General features: G+C 44.5%; 2 protein-coding genes across 6 annotated transcripts; both read right to left on the reverse strand.

Annotated features, from left to right (window-relative positions):
• Window positions 1-569: 569 nt before the first annotated feature.
• On the reverse strand, window positions 570-7,641 carry si:ch211-167j9.5 (tyrosine kinase receptor Cad96Ca). Of its 3 annotated transcripts, XM_041241118.1 has the most exons (12): window positions 7,136-7,641; window positions 5,913-6,010; window positions 5,435-5,534; window positions 4,924-5,113; window positions 4,061-4,199; window positions 3,804-3,902; window positions 3,352-3,512; window positions 2,955-3,092; window positions 2,524-2,635; window positions 1,594-1,693; window positions 1,255-1,354; window positions 570-910 (listed from the first exon to the last, which is right to left on the reverse strand). In XM_041241118.1, the coding sequence occupies exons 2-12, from the start codon at window positions 5,974-5,976 to the stop codon at window positions 812-814; spliced, it is 1,302 nt and encodes a 433-aa protein (XP_041097052.1). In that variant the 5' UTR covers window positions 5,977-6,010; window positions 7,136-7,641; the 3' UTR covers window positions 570-811. The 3 variants fall into 3 exon arrangements, with proteins under 3 accessions (XP_041097052.1, XP_041097051.1, XP_041097053.1); XM_041241117.1 differs by lacking the exon at window positions 7,136-7,641 and having other exon boundaries at window positions 5,913-7,127; XM_041241119.1 differs by lacking the exon at window positions 7,136-7,641 and having other exon boundaries at window positions 819-910; window positions 1,594-1,688; window positions 5,913-7,128.
• Window positions 7,642-8,870: 1,229 nt separating this feature from the next.
• poldip2 (polymerase (DNA-directed), delta interacting protein 2) lies at window positions 8,871-20,203 on the reverse strand. Of its 3 annotated transcripts, none has more exons than XM_041241080.1 (11): window positions 19,814-20,191; window positions 17,767-17,848; window positions 17,356-17,453; window positions 16,738-16,837; window positions 16,508-16,583; window positions 16,029-16,136; window positions 15,443-15,600; window positions 14,986-15,012; window positions 14,130-14,255; window positions 13,693-13,772; window positions 8,871-9,462 (listed from the first exon to the last, which is right to left on the reverse strand). In XM_041241080.1, exons 1-11 carry the CDS (start codon window positions 19,990-19,992, stop codon window positions 9,348-9,350), a joined length of 1,149 nt encoding a protein of 382 aa, XP_041097014.1. In that variant the 5' UTR covers window positions 19,993-20,191; the 3' UTR covers window positions 8,871-9,347. The 3 variants fall into 3 exon arrangements, with proteins under 3 accessions (XP_041097014.1, XP_041097013.1, XP_041097015.1); XM_041241079.1 differs by lacking the exon at window positions 8,871-9,462 and adding an exon at window positions 10,015-11,446 and having other exon boundaries at window positions 19,814-20,203; XM_041241081.1 differs by lacking the exons at window positions 8,871-9,462; window positions 19,814-20,191 and adding exons at window positions 10,015-11,446; window positions 18,989-19,184.
• Between the last annotated feature and the right edge of the window lie 37 nt (window positions 20,204-20,240).

Here is a 20,240-nt window from a genome sequence, read left to right on the forward strand (position 1 = left end):
TAATTTCAAAATGAACTGGACTGAGAAAACAGCAACAGCAGCATTTAACATTTAATAAGCTCACACTTTCATGATCGTGTTCAAACTGGATTCTAAACACAAACCAAAAAGAGTCTCTTAGACATTTCAAAACATTGAATTATTAGCTTGAATAAATACTAAAGTACTGTATTTGATTTGTTCACTTCGGCTAATTACGCACATGATCGCTTCAACGGAGGGTCTAGTGCAGTAACTCAGAGCTCAGCTGGAATGAAAACCAGTAGCGACAGGGGGTCCCGGGACCGGGGCTGGGAATCACTGTCCTAACGCACTTACTGTATGGGGACAGGGACACTGAAGGAAGAGGCAATCCTTCCCGCTTGCCAAGGGGAATACTCTGGAGAAGTCTAAAAACTGAAAATCCATTCCACTTACATTATTTCAACAGCTCAGTACCAGCCACCTTTACTGCAATACACAGTGATGCAAATAAGACTCCTGCTGCATAGCAGTTTCACCCATTCCAGGTTTTACTAGGAGCTTGATTAGCCACAGTGTACAGGTAACAAGCTCAGGTGCGTCTTATCAAACACAGTAAAACCAGGAATGCTTCAAACTGCTATGCAATGGGAGTCTTAAAAATATCTTACAATAAAAAGAAAGTTTCAATCAAGACTTTCCAGCACATTTCCAAGTCAACCCTAGCAAGTATTGCCTGTGTAAACGAGCCCTGCGGGACACGAAGTTGGGATTGCATGAGAAATACATCGGAAGATCTCGCTCCACGACAATGGTCTGGTCCTGGAGTCTCTGTATCTGCCAGCCAGCCTCATTCAGCCTCATTCTCACAGGGGATTCTTCCTTTAACTGCCCTGTATCTGTCATTAAACACAGCGTCCCGGTCCTCCGCATCGACCTGAATATAATCCTGCAAATCAGGGAAACACAGTTATATAGCATAACATAGAGAAGACACTGATACTGATGCGATACACAGCAGCCCTCTGGAATAGTTTCTATCAGAAAGTTTCAGAAGGAAAAGGATTTCATGTTTAATCATTCTTGTGACAATCACACCCCCAAAGCTTTAAGAATACACCCACGGTAATCAAACATATGCTGCTGTTTTGATTTGTGTATTCAGACTGTTCTGATGGTTTGTAAATTGAAATGCCTTAAAAAAAACTATTCCCTGGTATAGCTACATCCCACAAACTCTCCTAAATCCGCCTGCTCTCCAGTCACTGAGTGCTAGTGATGCGCTTCACTCACCGAGTCGCTGTCAATAACGTTCTCCAGGCGCGTGACAATGTCAGAGAAGGAAGGGCGGAGGGAAGGGGGCTCCAACCAGCAATCTGTCATCACCTGGAAACTGCATGCAGGAGGAGGGCACATAAAACAGCAGCCATCAGCTACAAGGTATGAATTTGTCTATAGGAAATCATCTCATCACCGCTAACAGTTTGTCAAAATAAAAATTCCAATACATCTTAGGTATATATATATATATATGTAGTTCCTGGCGTGCAGGGTCTGTTTTGGAATAGAACAGAAATCCTTTTGCACGATTGAAGCAGACAAAACCACGCCTTTCTCAGTGTGAGCACCTACATCTGAGTCATGCAGCTCTCTGGCCTCTGCAGTCTGTATCCAGAGCAGATGTGAAATACCACCTCCTCTGACGAGTGCAGCTCCGAGTAGGGTAACTGTCCTGGGAGAAGAGAGACGCTATCACAAGGTCGCTCACAAGCACCTCCACAAAGCACGTATAACCAACACCGGAACCAATTAGAGGCAACTAATGTGGCTGAGAGTGTAGATCTCACACCCAGAATCAAATCATTCTCCACAACCACAACAGACTCTCTATCAACAGATGCAACATGGTAATAGGAGCGCTTTTGTCTTTAATTTCGATTTAATGGCTTATAATATGTTTCTAAGTGTTCGACAGCTGCCTCTTATCAGTTTGAGAGCGAGTTTTCTTTGTAGGATAGACCCCCCTGACACAGCAAAGACTGCAAGAAATGAACTGTCCACTCGATCAGAGGCAGGCACCGACACTTAGAAACAAGCATCCTCGTTATCAGAGATGTTCATTAAAGAAAGCAACGCATGTTAAAAGACTCAGGAAGGGCAGAACACCTGAATCAGCCTCCGTCGTTAATTGCTGGTTCTGTAACATGAGCAGCTGGGTGCAAAGTTAGCACAGTGGTGAATGCAAAACATCTCTTTTCCGAAAAGAGTTCTGGGCAAGGTGGAGGCAAAACACATGTCCTATTATTCGGGTAATCTTGTCTTTAAACTCCTTCAGCGCTATTAAGGAGATTTGAAGTTTAATCCAATCTGTGAGAACAAAAATACAGCATGCCTTTCTATGCCAAATTCTGTGCTGATTTTAGGAGCCAAAGAGGTCAGAACAGCCTGAGGCCTATGATTATAGAATTAGGAAATGCGTTACTGAGACCATGCAGGAGTCTGCCTTGATAAAGTAACGAAAGAGCTGCTGTGCTGATGAAACCAGTGAACTCCGGACCTTACCCAAAGTCTCCATCTCCCACAGCAGGATGCCAAAGGACCACACGTCTCCCATGAAGCTGTAGTAGTTGTTTTTGAAATACTCAGGAGGGTACCAGCGAAGGGGCACTCCGACCTAAAGGAAACAGACACGCCCACACAGGGAGGCAGAGCTAAAGCACCACGGGCCCAGCTGGAGTACCAGATAGGTGTACGCCATCATGCCTGCGATTAGTTTAGTCAAGCATATTGAAATCATGACGAGGCAAAGCCAAGTGTGGGAAGTGCCAGGGGTTCATTTGTAAGAAAGGTACCGGTATCACTAAGGGTTTAAAATGTGTAAACTACTGTATACACGTCTGAGGGTTGTGTGCAAAGTGAATGGAGAATGTACAATAAATGAAGGGACCAGGGATCCCTCGTGAAGATTACGGTGCAGGTTCTGTCTCGCTTACCATCTTGTGTTTCTTGCGGCTGCTCTTGCAGCTCTTGAAGCGGGAGAAGTCTCTGGCCATTCCAAACTCAGCCACCTTGCACTGGTGAGGGAACCGGCCCAGCAGGATGTTCCTCAGACCCAGATCGCAGTGGACCACCTGCCCAACACACAACCAAAAACGTCGCTCTTGTCCACCACTTAGAGAAGCCCAAACGCTGAGAACCCTTTCCGTTTAAATTATTGCAGATTAGTACTGCCTTTCTGAGGTGATACTGTAATTATGCTGGGATGGAAATACTGAAGCCAGGAATGGATCAAACTGCTATGCAATGGGAGTCTTATTTGCATCCCTTGGGAGGCACAAGGATGCTGCAGTGGTGTAAATGTGTGTAGAAATGCTGATTGTTTGTGCTCACCATCTTGCTGCGGATGTGCTCCATGGCCAGGGCAATGTGATAGGCAGCGATAGTGAGCAGGTACTGCAGGTCTGGGGTGTCGCTCAGCTGAGCTCTGTGTGTCTGCAGGAAAGTCTTGAGAGTGCCGAAGCTCACATACTCCATGACCAGCACGTAGGGCTCTGGGGAAACACAGCCATGATGCTTACACAGGACCCAGGGGCGACTGGGGGCTGCTGTGATCATCTAAACTAAAACAAAAGCTGTGCCCACAGCCAAAACACTTTGAGAATCACCGATCTTAACAGCAGCGGATTATAAAGATCCACCCAGATCTCCCTCCCTGCTTCCCCTTTTCCGTACTTCCCTCCCTGTCTCTCTCCCCCCTGCCTCCCCTTCTCTCTGCCCCTCCCCTCCTGCCTCCCCTTCTCTCTGGCCCTCCTCTCCCTCTGCCCCTCCCGTCCCTGTCTCACCGTGGCTGGTGTTCCAGTCCAGCAGCTGCAGCACGTTGTTGTGGGACCCCAGCTTCTTCATCACAGAGACCTCACTCTCCACACGCTTCATGCTGATGCCTTGAAAACACATGAACAGATCAGTGCCGGCCAACCCAGCCACCCTGAACTCGTGAGGGAACTGCACTGGGGATTAATATCAGCTGTTCATTTAGGGGATCATGTGTTGAACATACTGCCTGGCTGGCGAGTGCTCTGACTCTGGACTCTTCCCCTACCTTCCTTGACGATCTTGCAGGTGACGAGCTTGTGTCCCTTGCAGGTGCCCCGGCTCAGCTTGGCTTTGTAGAAGCGACCCTGCTTCCCGATCTTCAGAACCTCCAGGAGGGAAAGGTCATTCACTGTGAAGCATGGAGCCTGAGGAGAGGAGAGGAGGGGAGGGGAGAGGGAGGGGAGAGGAGGGGAGAGGAGAGAGAGGAGAGGAGAGAGGGGAGAGGAGAGGAGGGGAGAGGAGATGGGAGGGAATGGGAGGAGAGGGGAGGGGAGGAGAGGGAAGAGGAGATGCAGCAGTGTTAGCACTCACTGTACAGTACATGGTTTAACAAAGAACGAAACTGTACAGATGCTCACAACTTGGATAGGAGTACTTAAGGGGGCAGATTAAGGTTTTACTAAATGATTCAATTCACTTGTGAAAGTTCACCTCAACAACCTTGAAAAGTCAATCATTAACCCTAATAAGAGGTATTTACATTATTAACGTGAATAGACCCTGCATAAGCTGGCAGATAAACCCAAATAAAAAATATAGTACCCTCTGAATCCAGTCTTTGGATGGTTTTATATATTTGTTTCATATTGGTTAACACAAAAAAGTACACTTGCCCCAAAACATCCACTAAAAAAAACCCTGTAGATATCTATACGTGTACTAGAAATATCCCCAAAAAATAAAGAAATGAAATGCCAGTTTTACAGATCTAAGGGTTGAAGTAAAACAAAATCCGCCTTGATTTATTATAATCAGAAACAATATCCTTGTCCTCCGGGATTAACAGAATTAAACACCAGTGTGGTACTGTATCACAATGAACTCTGCTAAACCAGTTTGCTGTTCTCCAGTCAGTAGATCCATACACACTGGCACTGCTGGGCTCCACAGTGGTCTCGCTGCAGCCCTGCTGCATTCCAGGGGTAGCAGGCTGTCTGCTGGGGGCTTCTGTGTGGGCTGGGAGTCGTCAGGACTCGGGGGGATTGGCGCCTCCTCTTCAGTGTCAATGAAAACCCTTCTCCTCCTCATCTCCTCAATGGTCTGACTCAGCCTCCTGTACCTGGGACAGTACGGAGCAGCACAAGACTGTGAGACTACGAAGCGCTCTGATCTACCACACAGGAGGGGTGCTACAGGATGTTATCTCTTTGCTGGGCTCCCTGATGCCTCATTGAAAAGGTCGCAGCACAAATACACACAAGCACAGTTTGCCATATTTCCCCAGTTTTAAGGAGTTCAGGAGATGTATGCAATGCAGGCTAGATCACCCTCAAAGTATCTTTATATTAGTAAATGCACCACCTGCTCCATGCAAGTTATCTGAAGCATACTGAAGCACTGGGAAGCAGGATTTTGTTCTTTATTTTATTTGCAGACTTACCTATTATACAACACAGCGGCCACAATAACAATGACCAGGAACACAACTGCTGCCAAGCCAACGGCAATGTACTGGAATTGACTGAAGGAGTGAGTCGGCACTAAAAGGACAAGAATACATGCATTCGCTTTCTTACATTTGATTGGTCTAAGTGAAAAGTCAAACAACAAGGTTGCCTCTGCATTTAACATATACCCTGTGTTAGATATCCTACCGCTGCCACCAAATGAAAACTCTGCCGTCTTGCACAGGGAATTGCGAGGTTTAAACTTTGCCAATGCAAGCTCCAAAAGTAACTAACAAATGTAATTGAAGTTTTACAGTATGCAAATATTTTTTTTCTCTTAAAAAATCTAAAATAAATGATTAAACAATAAGATAAAATGTGCTATCTTCTGTCAATCTGCCCCCCCCCTCTTATTTTATTTTTTAATAAATGCTGCGCACATGCAAATATAGAATGTACTCAAGCCCTTACGTGTGGTTGATACTGTAGTCTTTTCTGTGGAGGTCCGGCTGGTTGATGAATTTCCTCCTGCCATTTCTCAAAGAAAACCAGCATTCGGCACATTGGCGCTACAGAGGAGAAGTGGAAAGTGACAGTAAGAGGCGATCAGACACAGAGAGTGGCAGGGGACCCTTACTGTGCTTTTATACGTGGCACGGAGCATGGTGTGGACTCCCATGCAGCATGGCACAGCTCTGCAACCCCTTCCTCAATACCACCTGCACCGCAGTGCCAGATCATTCGCTCCAGCTCCCCCCCACAAAGGGACCGGCTGAACTGAGAACAAATTTGTTATAACCATTTGCCACCTGCTATTACCAGCTGGGCACGCATCGCATCAGCAGGACGGCTTACAAAACGTTTGCCTGTGTTGCAGATCTTTCCTTAATTCACACTGAAAAATGCACTTGGGTCCAAATACACAGCAGTGGGTATTGAAAATAGAGTCAAAGAAATCACACTGAATATTAATTGCAAGTCATTTACTAGTTTACATTTACGGTATATAATCACGCAGTCAAATTCACCCTGATGCTGTCACCCATGTGGTTGATCAAACAGCCTGTAGTTTCATGCTTATAAATGAACACACCCTGCTGTAGAAAAAGTACCCCCCCCTCCCCTCCCCAGTTCATTAATTCAGTCTTGCAATTGCATTTTGCAGAATTAAAACCAGTTTGCTAAACTTTTACAAATATGTCTCAATGCCTCGATTTGATCAAAGCCTCTGTCTTTTTTTAACGCATTTTGCCGTGCCACAGAATCCACAGTTTACAATAACGTTGGACTTTGTAAATGCAAAGGTACGCGATTTGTTGCTATTTACCTACAGGTGTAATTATGGTAAAACGGAGTGTCTTATGATGCAAATGAAAGGCACATTGGCACGAGACAAGTTATTGGCACAAAGGAGCTGTGAAATGAGTGGTCTGCATACTTTCTTGGTTATTTTCTTGCCTTGAACGTTTGCTTCAATACTAGGGTCACCGATGAAGAAAGTTAGGGTTACACGCTACAGCAGCAGCTCAGCGCAAGTGATCCATAAGCAAATTGTAAGCAGTAACTGGGTAATAACACTGCATCTACCGGACAATATTCAGAAGAAACATTTTATTTTATTTTGCACACACACACACACACACACACACACACAGTATTATACACAGGACCTACAGAATGAATGCAGTACTTACCAATAAACTCCACGCGCTTCCAACTGGAGGAGCAATTGCTGTTAAATACGAATAATTCACAGAACAAAAGGGTGTTCGATAACTGAAGCTGGTCAGTGACTCAACACACACACCAAAGCGATGTGTGAACGCTCTGTTCCTATCGATCTGTTAACTCTGTCTGTTTCTATCCTTAGCGGTGCAGAGACCCTTGAGCTCTGCTCTTTCTAACCTCAACACGCACAGCGCTGCAGAGAGCAGCCTGTGCTTGTGCAGATTCATGTGAGCTCTCACTGCAGGTCAGGAAATCTCTTTTCTAGCTGCACATGGTGTGATGTGACCTAATTAAAGTTGCAGTGCGTGTCTAAATCTGTCCAGTTGTGCACCAAACAATGCAAGGCCCGACAGACCGGAAACCTGCTGGGTTACAAGAGGTTTTGTTAGAGATACAGCTGTGGCAAAAGTTTTGCATCACCTATAATTTTAGGATTGATAAAAAAAAAGAAGCTATATGAACATAATTTAGATCTTTAACATCAAAGAAACTACAAAACTATACCGTAAAGCCATAACAGTACAGTATTTCATGTGACATTTCAAAATGTCACATTTTTTTTTTTTTTTTTAGTAAGTATATGGAAAACTACAAAGTGGTATGCAAGTTCAATGTGTCAGTTAACGTAACATTATTCAGCAGGTTTAACGCAACTCCATGAAACAAAAACTGTTAATTCTACAGGGTGGTGCAAAACTTTTGGCCACAGCTGCACAGTACAATCATTTTTCCATGCAATTAATAACTTAGATACATCAATGCACACATTAACAAAGGCTGCTGAAAATGTGTTCTTCACTGCACACATTTCGGACAAAGCATCTAACTTCCTTAATTTCACTCAGATAACGTACAGAATTAGCTAATGCGCAAACCAGTTAATTTTAGAAATTTGCTGTAGCATGAAAGCCTCCGGAAATGTACTTCTATATATACTTATATGTTACTTTCTGTCACGGTGTATATTTCACAGGCAGGACGGCTGGCTTCTGAAAGCAGGAGGTTTGCAGTGCATTACTGACAGTCCCACCTCCCTGCTCCTCACCACAAACAGGAAAGGGATGGGTGCAAGAAAGGACCCCTGAAAAAGGCTCAGCTCCCCCGCCCCCAGTAGACTCTGAGGTTAACTGGAATTGTCATGCTAGGCAGAGTGTCTCCTCTAAACACACATCTACGCAGTGCCATTCTGCACAAAACAGTGGAGCTCTTAATGGGAAATGTGTGACCAACGTGTAGATCAACCGACAGCCGTTTCCATCCATTGAACAGAAAAAAGACTTAACATCATGAACCAGACTTCCAAAAAAAAAAAAAAAAAAAAAGTTTTATTGAATTGTTTTTACAGTTTATTTACAGACAACTGATTTACTTTAGCAAGTGTCACCTCTTTAAAAAGGCATACATTTTATTAATTTTATCATCGTTGTTATTTTAAAGTAAAGACAAACTTTGTATGTTCCTGTCCTGAACTTTATTCAGTTCTCCCAAATCCTTTCCATGCCGTAACGTTTTGCATCCTGTCTTTTCTGCTGCGAAGGGGAGGGTGTCTGAGGCACAAGAGGATCCCTGGTAACTGGAGCATTGCACATGCATTATGAGCAGACATGCAACCGCTGGGAGACCTTAGCAACTGCACCGGCAGGAAGCACAGCCTCAGTGTACAAACATGTGCGCGAAATCATGGAGATACAGATTTTTAAATCAAAGCAAAACAAACTTTTAATATTGCAGAACCAGCAAGTAAACCACTACAAGCAGAGGAGTCAACTCTAAAATGCTGGCAGGCAATTCCACTCCAGGTTTTACAGGTAACATAATATAATGAGCTTCTTCAGGGTCTGGATGGAGATTTAACTGGTTCAAGTAAACCCATTTGAAACAGGGCTGGAACAAAGACTGGGAATGGAATGGCCAGCAGTGGGCATCACTGCACTAAAGTGCATTGAATTGGCTCTCAAACTGCAGCACTTTGTAACATTTGTATGAACAAACTGAAGAATGCTTAGACTTTGTCCCCCAATTATATTATTGAAATAGGACAGATCTACTACTTCGAACAAGTAGGTCAGCATCAGGCATGACTCGTGGATTTCAAGGAGAAATACAAAACACACTGAAAAAGGTTAAGTTTGGCACGATCGTTGGGTCTCATTGCAGTGGGCTTCTCTCTGCCCTGCTCTACCAGCTGTAGCCTGCAGGAGGCGCCTTGTCGTCCTTGTTGCTCTCCAGGGAGAAGGGGGGGATGCGCACATCGTAGTGGGAGCCGTCGGGCCTCTCCATGCGGAAGGTGCCCCTGCGAGATGACAAGGAGGAGGGCGCAGATAAAGGAAGGGGGTTCCGGGAGCACTGCCTTTGTGTTCTCAGACAACATTTCAATTGCAATCTGTTTTTAAAAGGCATAATTAAAAACGGTAACTAGGGATGTTAACAGTTTAGACAAAAACGTAGATCTAGATAGCATTACAAATATGCATGGCAAAAATAGACATTGGCTTTAACACAAAGCCACTTTTTCAAGAACAGTGGTTTGAAAGTTAGAGGCAACTTTGCAGTATCAAAACCTAGTCTCCTGAAACCCAGTTCCAAGCCACAAAGTGGCTTTGTGTTCCCTCGGCTTTAGCGTTTATACAGTAGTAACAATACAGTGCAAGAGAAGGGTCATTCCTATAACTAATGACAGGAAAAGCACCATGTAAAACCAGGCTAGCACTTTGCAACAATCATTTACCCAACCACTGCCACAGGCCTGTGTTTAACACTGGCGCAAATGAAACCCAGGTCCAGTCCAGTCAGGCACAAATGGAATAAAACAATTTAAAAAAAGGAAACGAAAAAAGCTAACAGATAAATTAGACCTTTTTATTTCTCTTTTCTGAAAATACAAACAAGTCATTAAAAGTATATAAACGCATTGATACAATAGCAGAGAGTATTCAATGCACAGCTTTTACTGGATTCAGTGCAGACGCCCCTCCCCGTCTGTGCAGTCAGCAACTTTGTTACACTTTCAAAACTCTTACATTAAACCTCTGTGCCCTTTCTTAACTTTATAACACCAGAGTTTCATTTCCTTTCACACAGAATGATGCAAATTGAAAAAAAAATAAAAAAATCTACCTGCTCGAAAGGTGATTACAACCGAATGAAATATTTAAATACAAGAATATAACCAGCAACTTGCCTATTTAAAGTTTCGTTTACTACCAGTACTAAGCATTTAAAAACACTGCCCAAAACTGGATAGCTACCACTTCACTCATTCAGTATTACACTTGCTTTGGGTTAGTAAGCGAATACAAACAGAGAAAAGAGACAGCAGAGAAACAGAACACAACATGTAGCGAATTGAAGAATCCCTTTTACTTAGTTCACAGACATCCTAAAAATCAATCCTACAGCCACTTCCAAGGATGACAACAGCTCAGGTTTTTGCAACCAGCTCTTATTTCATTTCTTAGCTGTATTCTCTTGAAGCGATGTAGCCTACAACTGAGGTTCACAGCACTGAATTCGGTGTGCACAGGACAGCAATACAGGCTTAGAACCTTTTCAATACATTTATTCAGACCCTGATCTGACACCACCATGCTACTGCACTAGTACCACTATAGAAGAAAAAAAATCATTCACTCAGTGATCCTCCACAAAACACCAAATCTGATATATTCTACATATATTACAAATAAAACATTACCACAGATTTCTACATTATGTTACACATATTACATTCGCTGTACATACAGCTTTAATATAGAGGGAACACCACAGGCAATGTTTGATACGCTAGCGGTTACAGCAAGGCTTGCAGGCTTGTGCTCATTCATTATCCTGGTTAAGTAAGCCTCGCAGTTTGAAAAGGTAAATACGACTCCAGTTGCACTGCAAATCTGAGTCTTTCCAGATTTTGCTATGAGCTGAAACTGGTACACCTGAGATTAGACAAAGGAGTCACCACTAAGGCTTTAGTAAAACCTGTACTGGCTCATTTGCAAAGGAATTTTGGGAGGGGATGGGGAGATTTATATTTACAGCATGTTGATTGCAATGCATGTATACTGCGTACAGTAAATACTAAACATAATAACTAGCCATCCAATCTATGGCAGTGCATCTCTCTCTCTCATTTGAAGTGGTTTATATTTTAGGCTCAGACTAGGGATGCGAATGGCCCTGGTAGGAAGCCGTTGGGCGAATCGTCTTTCTTGCTTTCGAGCGAGAAGGGCGGGATGCGGATGTCGAAGAAGGTGCCACTGGCCCTCTCGAGACGATACGAACCCCTGTGAGAGTGAGAGAGAGAAAGAGAGAGAGAGAGAAAGAGAGACAACAGGCACCGTCAGCACAGCAGCAGCTCTGCAAGCAAGATCAGCTACAAGGTCCCTGAGTATTCACTGGAGACAAGCCTGCGACAGTGGCAAGAGACAAGCCAAGGCAAGTAGTTGATTCTTTTCAGAAATGTAAATGTTATTTGCAGAACTTACCAATCTGGAGTAAAAAAGTGCAAACTGCTAGAACACAAGGGTCTGGCCGCTGGTAGGATGTGTGAATGCACACTGCCTTTGATGCTGAACACTGCAGGCAAGGGTTTTATGTCATGGTCTACTTGTGGTCCACCCGTATTTCTAATTCTGTTCAAGCCTGAGCCTCACTGCAGGAGATCACACAGCTGTAAACTGGGGGCTCAACATGCATGACGCACCTGAGCTGGCACAGCCACGATGTGTGGAAGCACAGCTCCTCATTGCTGAGCTGTTTTAAAATAGGCTGCAGCCGTGAGAAAACGTGCTTCACGGCTAATGAGGGCCATACCCTCGAACAAAAGCCAAGGACCATCTGCCCTCTAGTGGCAATCAGGCTCCGCAGGTCTTCAATCCGCTCCAGTAATCCACTCTAACCAAGGCAACCTACTACAATTACAAAATGAAACATGCCAGCCACCCAGAAGCCATCACCGGTAGGGAATGCCAAACCCCTACTCCCATTCTGCGCTCTAGCATGCAAAGATCAGAAGGCACTTCTGAATATGAAAAACAAGTCAAACCAATAAAAGAAAACCATTTGCCTCCAAGCCTAGACACATTATGCAACTAACAGAGCTCTGACTATATTTTTATTTGCATGAATTAAATCTGCTTTTTTGCTACCTGTATTAGTTCAATAGAATAGCCCAGGCTTGAGCATGTAGGCATCATATTCTATTTAACACCCCTTCGCAGATCTTCTTTATTTGCACATCATGCTACACACCACGGTGCCTCTTTGTTATGTGGAGGCTGCAGAGGTGGTGCTAATGGCACCCAGTGTTGCATTAACATTCCCCGTCACAACAACCTGCACTCCAGTCTCTTCTACAGATTAGGCATCGCTACCACAGAACCTCAACAGCGATCAAGCATGGCTTGATTTCAAAACTGAGCTACAAATAATCAAACAAGCCTTCGGGGGAAAACAAAAAACTACAGCAAGCAGCATGCTTATTAAATACAAAACAGGATTATTCAATTGATCTGAACAGATTTTGAATCATATAGTTAGAACGATTCTCCTGGAATATTTAATGTATTAACCCCCTCCAGGGGAAGAAGACTCCCCCTCCCCAATATGGTCTGTCACAGTTACACACACACAGTGAAAAGAAACAGGCAGGCACACAGACGAGGGTTCAGCACATCCGTGCAACATGACACCGGGGTTCAGACACAAGACTGGAACTCACAACTCAAATCAGTCTGTGAACTCGTAAAAGGGCACTGCTCCTCTTTTAAGGGTTTTTTCAAAGCTTCTTAATAGATTTGCTGTAGTGGTTTAGTGTTACTGAAAGAGCTGGCTTGCATTTACAGGATGTGGGATAACAGTAAGCAGGGAAAGTTTCCCCAATGTCAAGCAAGCATTCCCACAAAACATTGCTGCTGACAGCCCAGCCTACCAGGAGGTCAGAACTCTCAAACGCGGGTCACCGCCCCGTGCAGCCTCCGATACAGGGAGACCCGCTCCCTCTATCCCAGCTGGATGATAACTGTATCGTTGTCTTACACTGTCCCGTCAATCTTTACTACGAACTGCTACACTGTACGTTCTGTCCAGCTCAAAAGAGCATATCCTAATAGGCTTGGGAAAAGGATTTATTTGGAATCTTTAAAACTCTTCATCAGCCATATATGCAGTCTCATCTAGCAGTGGTAAATTATACATATATTTTGTTTTTGTCTCAAATGTGTATTAAAAGTTTGAAGCCTTTCAACACAGTATGCTCTTTGCCTGCGCACTCTGCACCAGCGGTACCTCTGTTTATACTGTCCAGTTAACTGTGGTTAGGGTACAAGCTGGCAAACACCTGTAAAATGTGGAAGCCCTACGCATAACTTTATTATACACGGTTACATCCGAACAGACATAAAAGCAGCTCATGGGACGTATGAAAATACCAGGAAACACGGAGCCAGCAGGCGTAAATCCCATTACAAGTGCCTGTGTCCTTTTCTTAAGGGATGTAAAGAGACAGCGGGAAGCACAGAGTATTTCTTACCACATGTGGCCACTGGGTGCCTGCAGAGAGACGTGGCTGCTGTACTGAAATGCTGGCTGCTCTTTCGATAACACTGGCTCCTTAAAAGCACAAAAACACAGAGAGGAGATATTACAGAGTGCGTTTGGGTGCGCTATGTGTGTAGCAAGGACTTCCTTTCTCTTTGCAAGGACAAGCTGCTTCTAAACAAGGTTTCCAACTTCCAAAAGACAGCAGTACTCAATTCTAGCCCTGCAGATCCAGTCTGCTCTAATCCAGTCCAGGATTTTATTCCAAGCAGGTTCTAAAATAATTGAACCTGCCGAGAGGCAATTAACCGATTTAAAATCTGGTTGGAATACAGACCAGGACTGGAATTCAGCTCGAGGGCCGGAACGGAGCACCACTGGCATGACAGTGTAAACAGGACTCTGCATGCAGGGTCTGTCCGTCCTTACCCTGCCCACCACCCCGCGGCCCCTCACGGTCTCCAGAGTTCCTGACAGGCTGAAGATCCTCCAGTGTCGTTCTCTCAGCTGAACCACTTCCTCTCCCAGATTCTCTAGCCGGATACAGTAACGCCACTGCAGAGAGAAAGCACAGCATGCACGAGACCAGGGCCAAACCAAATCAAACACACTGACAGAGAACAGGGATGGAAACGAGACTCCCATCACACAGCATGCACGAGACCAGGGAACACACTGACAGAGAACAGGGATAGAAACGAGACTCCCATTGCACAGCATGCACAAGACCAGGGCCAAACCAAATCAAACACACTGACAGAGAACAGGGATGGAAACGAGACTCCCATTGCACAGCATGCACGAGACCAGGGCCAAACCAAATCAAACACACTGACAGAGAACAGGGATGGAAACGAGACTCCCATTGCACAGCATGCACGAGACCAGGGCCAAACCAAATCAAACACACTGACAGAGAACAGGGATGGAAACGAGACTCCCATTGCACAGCATGCACGAGACCAGGGCCAAACCAAATCAAACACACTGACAGAGAACAGGGATGGAAACGAGACTCCCATTGCACAGCATGCACGAGACCAGGGCCAAACCAAATCAAACACACTGACAGAGAACAGGGATGGAAACGAGACTCCCATTGCACAGCAGCTTGATCCACTCCTGGTTGCACAGCGAGTTTAAGACGACACACTTGATCTTGTTACCTATATGCTGTGGCTAATCAGACTTGTCTTAATACGTGGAATGGGTGAAACCGCTATGCAGCAGAAATCTAATTTTTCATCTCTGCAAAATCATACATTATTATAATAATGGTACTCACCCAATAAACGTGTGAATTCTGGGCTTCCTGTAAAACAAAAAAAGGAAAAATAAACAGATTACTTCTTTGACTTGATCTAAAAACAATGTTAAAAGACTAGTCTTTTAAAAGCACTAACACTGTAATCCAAGGGTCTTGGCTCTCTAATGTGATATTCTGTAACGTGAGGCTTTGTAACAATTGTAAGATCGCCCTGGATAAGGGCGTCTGCTAAGAAATAAATATTATTATTACTCATATTAATAATACTACTGCTGTAGGAACCACATTAAACACAGGTGAAGCATGACTGTATACCGGCATACTTTCCATTAAACAGCAGTTTAGTCTGACTGAACTAGTAACCCAACAGCCATGCTTTCACACCGTTAACATGCATCGAAGCCTCAGAGCTCTCAGCCCTGCAGGCTACGGCAATGGGAGTCCTATCAGAGCTAGGAGGACAGGGCAGGGTTACCCGCATGCCCATGTAGAAGGGGATGACTGTGACACGGATGTTCTCGGTGGTCTCTCTGTGCACGTCAGAGAGCTCCAGCCAGGGGTGGTTCTTCTCCTGCCAGGCCCGCAGCGTGTCCCTGGCAGTGAACGGGGGCGTCTCGGGGCAAGAACTGGAATCTACAACGACAAACACAACGCCAGTCATTCCACCGACGGGACCCCGGAACCAAGAGAAGTGGGCGTCCAAACTCTTTAAATCGCATTCCAGCAAAGGATCTCGATCCGATGCAAAGGCATTAATGAAAGAGTTACGAGGGTACCGGGCGGAACGCTGCAAGAGCCAGACGGGCCACGTTCACAAAGAGTGCTCCGAATAAAGAAAACACGGAATGAAAGAGCTTCAGGTAAACAGCTCGCAGAGTTTGCTTAAGAGCTCCGGCTGTCCATGCACCTTGTTGCTGGCACGTTTCAGTAACGTTAGGATTTCTTTTTTCTGTTAACAATAAAAAAGGGTGCAAACTTTGCACGGTGGTAAATGCTTTGTGAATATGGCCCATGGACTGGAAAGCATCCCCTTCTCATCCATCCCCAGTTACACCTGGTACCTTTGGAGGGGCTGTACTGGAGGAAGCGCTCAAAGAGCTCGTGTTGGATGGGGATCTGGTCAGAGGAATTGTAGGGCAGGATGTCCTCATGGCTCACATAGTCTAGCCCTGCAGGGCAGAGAGAGAGGTGGACAGTTAAAGCACTAGGTAGGAGAAAAAAAGACAGCTCTCTCCTACACAAGGAAAGCAATTATTGAAATAGATGCATGATGAAGAACATGTATTTATAATATTAAAGACTGGCTTCAAATATAATTAATTTGCAATGCATGCTCCCCTTACTGCTCTGTGGTGTTTGCAATCGGTTCTGTCACTCCAGTATTGAGTTCTAATCACTTTTTTCTTTAAAACTTTCAGTTTGTCAAGAGAAATGTCAGGACTGAACACCCGCAATCAGTGCACAGTGTGATCTTTCATCGTCTATACACACACAGAAAATCAGCCCAGCTCCCCTCCCCTCCCCTCAGAGCACCGTGTACCTGGAATAGCATAGAGAGCTCTGCTGTCATCGTGATTGGCCAGAAATGTGACCGCTTCGGTCTGCGATCTCTGAGACTGGGACACAGAGGGAGGAGGGAACAAAACACAACAGCTTGAACTCAATTCTGTAACAGGGCAAACAAGACCCTCTTTACAGTAACTAGAAACCAATGTGAATCTAAATACGAGTCCATTTACATAAAGCTTCTTTCACTTTACAAATACTTACTATGTGCGGGCAGTCCCTGGTGTCAATGAGGACCTGGTAGTACGTGTGTGTTTTACCCTTGACCTCTTTGGAGCCGGGACTTCCTGGGCTGTCTGGTTTGCTTTAAAAATATTATTTAAAAAAAAAAAAAAAAAAAAAAAAAAAAAAAAGCATTTGATTTACATCAGTTTAAAAAGGTCTGGGTCTAAAAACGTTCCTTTTAAAAACGTGTTAAGTCTCTTTGTAAAGCATGTGAATACAGGATCTGACACTGTACTAACAGTGCAGTTTTTACAGTTTTAAACAGGTTAGCTATGGAAGGAGGAACAGCTAAGGAGTTGATATAGATGTAGTTGATGCAATCCATCGTGAGTTTTAATAGAAAGCTCTGATCACGAATGTGGGTCGTGTAGCTCTACGTACCTCTCCAAGTGTTGCTCAGGAAATATTCAATCAAAAACAGATTTCCGCAGAAACAAAAAGGCTGACATTAAACTAAACTGTTTACTAGTTGGTTTCTTCAACAGCCTCAAACAGCTGTGAATATGAGCCTTGATTGAATTATTAATATTGAAAGAGCGCTGTGTTGGACAGGGCAGTCTGGCAGTTGTTCAGGAGCATACAGGACCCGTAGAGTACCTTTCTGGGGCAGGGGGGGTAACATCGCGGTCGTACAGCCTGGCGTGCCACGGGAACAGGACTATCCCTCTGTATCCAAACACACTGTGTAAAAACAACTGCCAAGACAAACAGACAGGCAGTGAATTGATACAGCAGAGCTGCTGCAACAAGATGAGGTTCAATTCACCTCAGCATCAGCTCTACTAAATACCCCCTCACCCAGCATCCCACTATAGAAGCAGACACAGCAAAACAAGCGAAAAGGGAACAAACAGGAAAAAAAGGCTATAGGAGAAATATCTCTTATCGGCTTTGAAACGTGGACTTTAAAAGTTAAGTACACAGTAGGGTTGGACAGAAAACACATTCTCTTATTTGTTCTGGGCTTTGCCTTTAAATGTTTTGCTGCTACAGAGCAAATAACCTTACCTGTCCTGTTTCATATTTGCCGTGCTGCTTCAGTGACTCAAACACCCCCACCGTCTCTAACACTTTACCCTCTGGTCTATTTCTGTAGAGCAGGATGAAACAAGAAATAAATCACATGGAGAGACACATGTATCTGCAACGTTATCTTTAGACAGCTGTTTTATACAGGAATCACACCAGACTGGGATACAGACTTCAGTATTAAGCCCCTTTCACACTGGCACACTGAATCGTCGGCCCAAATGCTGATTAGAAGAAAATGTTTCTTCATCCCTGCAGCACTCTGACCCACGGCGTGTCTCACTCAAACACGAGAAACATTCCTTGCAGAAGTGCAACCTTCACGCAGGTGCGGCTGTTTGTTATTTCGGCCGTCATGAATTTCGTCTCTCTCGACCTGTGTCAAAGCATGTCGACCCACATTCCGAGGTGGGTCGCTGTGATCCGGCTGCGACCCAGGTACATGGTTTCACACCATGCGGGATTGTGACCTGGGATAGCCAGTACCCGGGTCAGAGAGTGCCAACGCGAAAGGGGCTTTAGACAATCAATGAACGAAGCAGCTTTGAGAGTGTAGGTCTGTAATTAACTCATAGCACCAGATTCGACAGGCAGCTCTAAGCCAGGCTATACTGTTAGAACACAGGGAAAGCAAGAGATTTGAGATTGCAAACGCGATCACTCCAGACCTGTGCTTGAACTGTGGGAGTTGCTGGCAAAGTAAATGTTTACCAGAACAGAAACTGAGCGCTCTGACCTCTTCCCCAAACACATGCCAACACTGATCTTGTTTACGTGCCAGCGTTGAATTAAAACAGAAAGCTGCTGGTTCCAGCTGTAATCAACACAAGTTCATGCAACATCCCCTTTCCCTTTTAGGATAAAGTGCACGGGTGCCAGCCTACAACAGGCATTTACACACGGTCCCACACAACATATGTTTTTGTTAACATGGAGCAAATATTCCAGATGGCTGTCACACACACAGGCATGAACTGAGGTGTACATAACACACAGTTTCTATACCGTGCATGGCCTGCACTTTCAGCAAGCAAGCAATCAAGCAAGCAGCTTGAAAAGCAACGATAAGCCAGCGATCACGAATCACTTCCAGAGTCTAATAATGAAAAATAAACTCAAATGCGCACAGGTCTGCTGGCTGGGACGTGCTGGCAGGTGGGTCTGCAGCCGTCATTAAAAACACCATTAATCCACTACTTACTGAATCAATCGAAAAACATCTGATACGTTGCACATACAGCAGATTGCACGACTTGCAGCAACCCTAAAGGGTTCCACATGAACAGATAAAGTAAGAAGGTCCAATTGGACTCGCCTCCCACCCCCGTTACTGCAATCAGAACATTTTCATTCGAAGAGAAACCCCATCTAATGGTGTAGCCCCCAGGGGTCCGTGTAAAAGCACAATCCCAAAGCACTGCAATAAACACCGCACGCTGTTGACTGGGCTTTATTTAATATAAGAGTTCCCGTCCTGTGTTATCAAATATATAACTATCAACTCCATGAAACCACAATTAGAAATCGCGCAATATAATATACACAAGTTAAATGCCTGGGATCAAATGACAACACGGTACTGCTGACGATAAAAGTATTAACAGCAATTCAAATTCGTCAGCATGTCACATGCTCTACTAACAGGCCATGTGTTATTATGTTCGTACTGTTTACCTAAAGTCTTTATATAACAATAACAAACAACAAAGTTAAATATTAGCTTAACCGCACAGAAATATGTTTCTGTCTTTGTTCGGAACCAAAAGCGAGTGGCAGAATTGTACATGTACTACCAAACACTCGCAATCAATCCAAACCGTCAATGAAACACGAATATCCAAAATATATTAACATGACCTTGTCAGCGTTCAGATCAGAGGCGACTGAGCACTATTTTAAAACAAAACGCTCCGTTTCTTTATTTCTTTACACTCAATATAGCCGAGTGACAGCTTGCGCATAATGTACTGTCAATGCCAAAGCAAAAGTGCACCAACGAAAAATAATTGAATTACTGACCCCTTACCTTGAGGAGAGAAACCGGGTCTGCTGTTGCGTATTCAGACTACAGACCGCGCACAGCGACCGGGGTCTGTGTGTGTCGTGCCTGCTGCTGTATTCAAAACTTAAAGCCCGTAACGAGTTGCTTTTATTACATTTATTCAGAGCAGAGAGCAAGCCTCGCCTGAGCACGCAAGCGGCCATGTTTGCGCTGAGCTCCGCACACTTTTCAACGCGCAAGGCATTCACTGCAGGAGGGAAACCCGCCTGTTTTCAACCAGGGACACTTTTTATCACAACGCCGTCGTTGTTTATTCTTAGTTTCTGCGAATCTTTTCTATTTTTTCATATGTTTTGTTTTGTTTTTTTTTGTAAGAGTTCAACCATATACCCATGAGGCATCGCGCGGCCGCCTCGCTAACTGGGTTGTTTTATTTGTTAATAAAATCATA

This window comes from Polyodon spathula, unplaced genomic scaffold (genome assembly GCF_017654505.1).
Source record: "Polyodon spathula isolate WHYD16114869_AA unplaced genomic scaffold, ASM1765450v1 scaffolds_764, whole genome shotgun sequence".
NCBI lineage: Eukaryota > Metazoa > Chordata > Actinopteri > Acipenseriformes > Polyodontidae > Polyodon > Polyodon spathula.